Source organism: Antechinus flavipes, chromosome 1 (genome assembly GCF_016432865.1).
Source record: "Antechinus flavipes isolate AdamAnt ecotype Samford, QLD, Australia chromosome 1, AdamAnt_v2, whole genome shotgun sequence".
Classification (NCBI taxonomy): Eukaryota; Metazoa; Chordata; class Mammalia; order Dasyuromorphia; family Dasyuridae; genus Antechinus; species Antechinus flavipes.
In genome coordinates, this window is record NC_067398.1 from 635,733,670 (window position 1) to 635,741,315 (window position 7,646).

The following is a 7,646-nucleotide window of genomic DNA, read 5'->3' on the forward strand; positions in this document are numbered from 1 at the left end:
GTATATATCACTTTGTATCAGAGATGGCAGCCTGAATTGAAAGTTAATAATAAAGAATACTTCAGTTCAAATCCAGTCTTACATAATTAATAACTGTCTGTGTGATGTTAAATTTTTTAAATTTATATCTCCCTCATTTTCCACATCTCTAAAATGCGGTTAATTGTAACAACTACTCCTTTATTGCAAAATAAAGCATAAAAAATTTTTCCAATAGTAATTTATTATCCCAAATATTTGTAAAAATAGTTTTCAACATTTATTTTTCTAAGAGTGTGTTCTAAATTTTTCTCCTTACCTAAACCCCTCCCCAAGGCAGCAAATAATTTGATATGCATTAAATATATACAATCCTTTTAAACATATTTCCATATTTATCATGTTGTACCAAAAAAATCAGACCAATGGAGAGAAAAATACAAAAAACAAAAAACAAGCAAAAAACCAGAAATGATGAAAATACTATGCTTCAATCTACATTCAGTTTTCATAGTTCTCTCTCTCTGGATGTGGATTTTTTTTTCAATCCCAAGTCTATTGGAATTACAGCATTGATGAAAAAAGGTAAGTCCATCAAAGTTGATCATCACATAATCTTGTAAACATATGAATATTTGTAAAGCACTTTGTAAACCTTAAAATATATAAAATTTTGGCTATTATTATTATACTCTTCTGTGTTTATTAAGACTGTGATCTGACTGCAGTCATGTCCCATTTAAATGTTATGTTTGAAAACAAAACAAAACAAAAAAAAAAAACAAAAAAAAAATAAATGTTATGTTTGTTGTATTGAATTGGTATTTGAAGAACCACATACTATAAATGTTTTTACTCCCTTCAAGTATATATTATAATCCAGGAATAGGGAATGCTCTAAGGTAGTTGTGACTAAGTGAATGTCTTGTGAAAAATTTACTGAAAAGAAGGGATCATGGTTCAGGGGATAGTCACATGCACAGGGTGGTTATTAACAGTGTCTCTTCATATGGAAACACACTGAGGAGTCTGCTTCCAAAGTCCTGATGACTTGTATAACTAGTAAAATTTTTGGGAGACATATTTTATAACTGACTACATAGCCAGAATTCACGTCAGCCCTGGAAAGAATGGCCATCTTTGATCTAGGGCAGTCTCAGTGGCTTTCTTTTTTCTTATAAGATGGTGAGAGATAACATTATAGGAGAAAAGGTCTTGGTCTTCTCCCTTCTCAGTCTATGTAATCCTTTGAAAGAGTCTTGGTCCTTGGCTTCTTCATTTGTTCATTTCTGATTAAGGTGAAAGGATTAAAGGGTTTTTTGTCTTGTGTTTCAAAAAGTCAAGAAAAAACTACAAGATTAGGGCTCAGAAAAGCAAGGAGGGATATTCAATATACAAGGACTAACAGAAATCTAGACGTTAAGTTGGTCAGAATACCACTCCCATTTAGAAACTAGATTGAGTTTTGGGTCTATTTACCCTAGAGATGGAATTGTAAAGTTGACTATCAGATGTTGGGGGAAATGTGTATGATTCATTCTGTTCCTTTTCTTTGTAAAAAGGAATTAAAAGAATGGATGAAGCATTTGTTGAGCATTTACTATGTGCAAAGCATTGCATTAAACACTGGGGTTACAAATAGAAAAGATAATCCCTTAACTGAAAGATCTTATATTCTACAAAAATGTAAATGGAAGTTTTCAGCTGTAAACAAAATAGAAAATATCCATGATCCTTGGAGTATAGAGGCAAAGCAAAAGGTGATTCATTTTAAATGTTTTTCACTAATTAAATGATAAAATTTTCTTAATCTTGAATCATAGTTTTGAGTGTTTTTGGTGACATTTTTCATGTCTGTAGCATCTGCAGGAACAGTTTTCAGGTTTCTTTTATATAGTAATGATGTTTTCACTTTTCATGATGATGACTGAGGTCATTGGGATGCAAACATCACTATTCCAAAAGTTTGGGGTTCAGGGCTCTGAGTTGTTTTCCATTGTCTCACTTTATCCCTAGAGGTGAAGGATGTGGCTTTCATGTTCACCCTGATTGCCTTGTACTTCTCCAAGGTCACAATAGTGCAGTAGAAGCCCCTGATATGTAGAAATTCCATGATAACACAAGACTCTAATATAGCAGATTGGGTACAATATTTCTATTCCTATTATGTAAATATTAAAATTCTATTGGCCCAAATTCAGAAGACATAGGTTCTGATATTTATTATGACCTCAAGACATTAATTTGATGTGAGACTAAGATGTTTTCATCTCTCAAATGGATAGGCTAATATTTGTTTTAGATAACAAGTATTTAGTGTGAGTTATATAACTAGCCTTAAAACACCATAAGCTGCTAATGGTGTGACTATAGTTGATTAAATAGTGCTCTTTTGCTGTAGATGAAATCAGCCACACCAAATTCCATATTTCTTCTTGAAGAAAAACATCTGGACCAATGGAGATGGTATCTCCTACCTTGATGGCATATCAATGCTACGACTGTTGTGTTCTATTTAATTATGAAAACTATACATGACTCACACTAGCCTTTCAAAAAATCAATTCAGTTTCCTGAATATTAATTAACATTGTTTCAAAGAAACCATTGCTGTTTATCATTGATTTAAATTAAATATTGGGACGGAAATTAAAGGGTTTTTATTTCATTTATTCAGCAGCAACATTACAATTTATAAAAATGAAGGCATAATTAAGCAGCCTGTCATTAAATTAAAATCTGCATTCCATGTAAGCAAACATATTAAAATGGAAACACTTGTCATGAATATAAAAACAGCTTTCCAGTAAGATTTCCCATATAGGATGCTTATGTTTTTCTCAATTTTTTTCTTATCTTCATGTTCATAATCATAATGCACCTATCATTCTACACTTATTGTTTATAATATATCAAAGTGATTTGTTTGTACATGAATGATCAAAGAGTAGATGATTATCTGTTATGAGAATGATGAAGATTTCATAATATCATGCATGCTATCTAATGTAAAGTATATACATTAGAAATGGGGCTGTCTTACAAACTCATTTTATAGAAATCCAGAGAGAACTAAAGTAGTTAACTGGAAATAAATGGAAGATCTGGGATTTTCACCCAGCTTTCCAAATGCAAATCCAAATCTACCTCTATGACAACAGTGATCATGACAACAATGACAGTAGTTGTATTTTTGATGGTCAAAGAAAAAGCATAATACAGTGGGTAGAATGTTTGATATGGAGTAAGGAAGACCTGTTTCAAATCTTGACTGTTAACACTGGCTATGTATCTATGTCTGGATCCATTGCCTCTCCTAGTTTCATTTCCCTTATCTGCCCTCCTGGACTCTTCCTTGAGGACAATATCAAGTATATTTATATGTACAAGTGGTTGTATAGCCATGTCTCCATCCATCTCTCTCTTCCTGACTCTGTCAGTTTATCTGTCTCTTCCTGTATGTCTGTTTTTCTTTCTGTCTCTCTGTCTCTCTGTCTCTCTCTTATCTACAAACACACATATATAATTATTCATTTGTTTTTGATTCATGCTCCCATTTGGGTGTTTTTTTTTTTTTTTTATTGGCAAAGACACTGGTGTGGTTTGCCATTTCTTTTTTTTTGAGCTCATTGTGCAATTGAGCAAACTTGAGGTAAACAGGGTCAAGTGACTTGACTAGAACTACACAGTAAGTGTCTGAGATATTTGAACTCAGGATGATGATTTTTTCTGATCCCAAGTCTATCATCTATGTTACCTAATACCTTCTCCAAAACACACACACACATACACACATCCATATGTATTTTATATTAACGTATATTATATATGTATTTTATATATACATATTTACACACATAGAAATGTATATATAAATATATGTTCAATCTACATCATTAACATTATTTCTAACACTCTCTTAAGTCTAGACAATCAATAAAACAATAAAGTATTGCTTTGTAACATTAGTCACTTTCTATGGTATGAAAGCATTTCATACTGACCATTTAATATTGATTTTTTGGTAACCTGTAGGAACTGGCTTTCACATTATTTCTGCCTTCAGTTCACTTGTGTCAGTAACCTCTTCTAATTCATGCTGCAAAACTAAAAAATTTTCCATATCCTGGTTTTTTTTGGTTTGTTTTTTATCAATAAACATACTTGTTGGAATGAATAACACTGCCATTTTGAAGCATTTGTCAGAATTGTTGCCAAAGCTGTTTGAAGTATAGGAACTTATTTACAATTCTGGAGTAAATGAGTGAATTATCTAAAGATATATATTTTGTTTGTGCTACAACCTTAAAATGTTAAAGCTGGAAAAGGTCTTAGAAATCATATGGCTCTATATCCTCATTTGCTTGAAGTGGGAAATTCAGTTCCAGAGGAATATTAAAGGTGACAGATAGTGACAGAACCAGAAGAGTCCAATTCTCCTGACTCCCATTTATCCAGGGATTTAATCACTTTACCTACTGGTGCTAGCTCTTGGAGGTCAATAACAATATCTAAAAAAAAAAAAAACCAAAAAAACACTACCATTTCTTTAGTACTTAAGTATTTACTAACCTATTACCTCAAAACAATTCTGTAGTATATACAATGTTGTTGTTCTCACTTTATCAATGACAATATTGATACTGGGAGATTTCAAAGTCCTTTGCTCATAGTCACCTAACTGGCAAGAGTCCAAGAGAGTCCAATTCCAGATTCTCCAAATCTCTCTTGAACCACATGCCTCATGTAGTTTGAACTTGGCACAAATCTTAGCAAGCACTCAATCTTCTCCTGTTACAGATTAAAAAAAAAAAACAAAACAAAACAAGTTCCTAAGAAGGATGACATCTTGTACAAGGTAACAGAGGTAAAAAAGAATTAGAATGGGGAAATTTCCCTGCTTCCAAGTCTTGGGCATTTTCCATGGCAGCCCAGTGCTTCACAACAGCAGAACACACTGTTGATCTGTTTTTTCACCCTTCTGGCTTTTCTAATTCATAAGATTCTGACCACAGTCCAGTCTGCTGAATATCCAATGATGTTGTCACAATGGAACCTAGAAGGCAGTCATAGGTAATGAATGTCCAATGAAAACAATAGGTCTGAGGAGGTCAAGGCAAAGAGGAGGATAAGTGGCCATGACCATCATGGTCTCCTCCAGGGCTTGATCATGGTTCTATTCCAGTGACTGCTGACATCCTTATGAGCAGAACAGGGTTTAGCCATAGTCCTAGGTGAGTAGAGGTGACTTTCAGAATTATGGCAACAGAAGAGAAGAAAGAAGAAAAGGGAATCAGTACAACACTAACTGCCAATGAGAAGAAACTATCTGATTTTGAAAAACCCAACTATCAGCTACAATTGACTCTAGAAGGGCACACTAAAGCAATATCTGCTGTCAAATTTAGTCCCAATGGAGAATGGCTAGCAAGTTCTTCTGCTGACAGACAAATTAAAATTTGGGGAGCATATGATGGGAAATATCTGAAAAAACTAATTGGTCACAAACTGGGAATATCAGACATTGCTTGGTCATCAGACTCCCAACTTATTGTGTCTGCCTCAGATGATAAAACTCTTAAAATATGGCACTGTTTTACAGGGAAATGCAGAAAAACCTTGAAAGGACACAATAATTACGTCTTTTGCTGCAACTTTAGTCCCCAGTCCAATTTCGTCTATTCAGGCTCTTTTGATCAAAGCGTGAGGATATGGGATGTGAAAACTGGAAAATGCCTCAAGTGTTTTACTGCTCATGCAGACCCAGTTACAGCTGTTCATTCCAATTGGAAGGGATCTTTGTTGGTGTCAAGTAGTTATGATGGTTTCTGCCGAATCTGGGATATAGAAGCATGTGAATATGTTAGAACAATTAGTTGTGATAAGAATCCTCCAGTTTCTTTTGTGAAATTCACTCCAAATGGAGAGTACATTCTTATTGCAACTCTAGACAACACACTTAGACTGTGGGACTTTGGGAAGGGGAAGTGCCTGAAGACCTATACTGGCCATAAGAATGAAAAATACTGTATTTTTGCTAATTTTTCTGAAACTAATCCACAACAAATTGTGTCAGGGTCAGAAGACAATATAGTTTACATTTGGGATATTGATACAGAAGAGATTGTGCAGAAGTTGATTGGTCACACAGATACAGTGATCTCCACAGCTTGTCACCCAAAAGAAAGCATCATTGCATCAGCAGCCTTAGAAAAAGATAAGACAATAAAATTGTGGAAGAATTCTGAATGATCTTCCTCATATCATCAGACTCTCTCAAGAACTACATCCTGAGAAATAGGAAAGAGAAATATTTGAGAGCGAGGTTTCTTGACCTACAGAATAATCTCCTTCCCCACCCTCCCTCCTATCCCTGTTATTTCCCCTCTTGATATAGATAACCAGTGAGAGAAGGCAGCATCTTTATGATTTGACAATTGGATCCTTCTTTAGTTTTCTGTCCAGTCAATGAGAAACTTTGATTTTCTCATTAGAAGACCTCAAAAGACTTTGGTGATATTTCTTTGCAACTTTCCTGATACTATCAAAAGACAATTTTTCATTTTTGTCATCTATAAATTGGTTCTTTCCTTTAAACAGTCATAAATCAAGTTAATTAGAAGAATGGATTTATACTTTTAACTGTGGAAGGATAAATTTTATTTCAGTATAAGTTCTATTTCCTTAAAACAATGTTCTTTATCTTTTAAAATGTTTTACTCTCACTTCAATTTTATGGCCAAAAACAACCATATAAATTTTCGAACTTTTTCCTCAAAATTTACTGACTTCGTAATGAAATATCTTTTAGCAGTCTAAGAAATTGATTGTTGCTTGTCTTTTGTATAAGGAAGATACACCTGTGATTTTATTGGTGTGGGAAACTAAAAAAAAAAAAATGCATACAGTCTCTCCTAAAGCAGATTGGATTCTTCTCTACAATTTAGGGTCTTAATGTTTCAAGGAAGATTTGAAGGGTTAATTTGTATAATTTGCATAACTGATATAACTTTCTTAAGGTGTTTGTTCTGAGATAGAATTTGAACTGAGGTCCTTCTGGATCTGGGGTCAATTTCTGTTGATTATAACATAATACCATTGATTTTTTTTTAATGAATGCTTAAGAGAATGTGTTATCCTATATAGTTCATGCTGCAAAATTTCTCTAGTAATATATTACTTATTATAGTAATTTGGAGCACACTTTTATAATTTTTCCTAGGAATAAATTATTTCTAGAAATAACAAGAACTAAAAAACCAAAAAATAATTATAGGTTTGTTATTATTGTTGTTGCTTTCCCCTTTTCTTTACATATCCTTGACAAGCTAGCACCCTTTATTACAGTCTAGGAAATAAAGTGGGTGCCCTACTCCCACCTTCACCAGATGTCTTAAAGAACTTCCATGGGAAAGATAGAGGTAAGTCTTTTTCTCAACCTTATTGAACCTTGGTCAGTTGGAACCACTCATCAGGGGTTTTGGCCAAAGGATGGAGGCAGGTTTGGATGGGAAGCCATGGTAATAGGTACAAAAAGACTACAGATCTGACTGACAGAGTGCTAGCAAGTGCTAGCAGGTAGAGCTTTGCTTGGATCATTTCTTCAGCTAGTCTTCACTCCCAGACTCTGGCACCTTCATGATTTCTTACTCCTTGAACATCTCTTC

General features: G+C 33.9%; 1 protein-coding gene across 1 annotated transcript; it reads left to right on the top strand.

Moving 5' to 3' along the window:
- Nucleotides 1-5,095: 5,095 nt before the first annotated feature.
- On the top strand, nucleotides 5,096-6,802 carry LOC127544481 (WD repeat-containing protein 5-like). Its single transcript, XM_051971131.1, has one exon. It carries the CDS (start codon nucleotides 5,239-5,241, stop codon nucleotides 6,229-6,231), a length of 993 nt encoding a protein of 330 aa, XP_051827091.1. The 5' UTR covers nucleotides 5,096-5,238; the 3' UTR covers nucleotides 6,232-6,802.
- The last annotated feature ends 844 nt before the right edge of the window (nucleotides 6,803-7,646 follow it).

Bases quoted from the DNA above. Each gene is read 5' to 3' on its own strand.
- LOC127544481 (XM_051971131.1), top strand. From the start codon at position 5,239: ATGGCAACAGAAGAGAAGAAAGAAGAAAAGGGAATCAGTACAACACTA.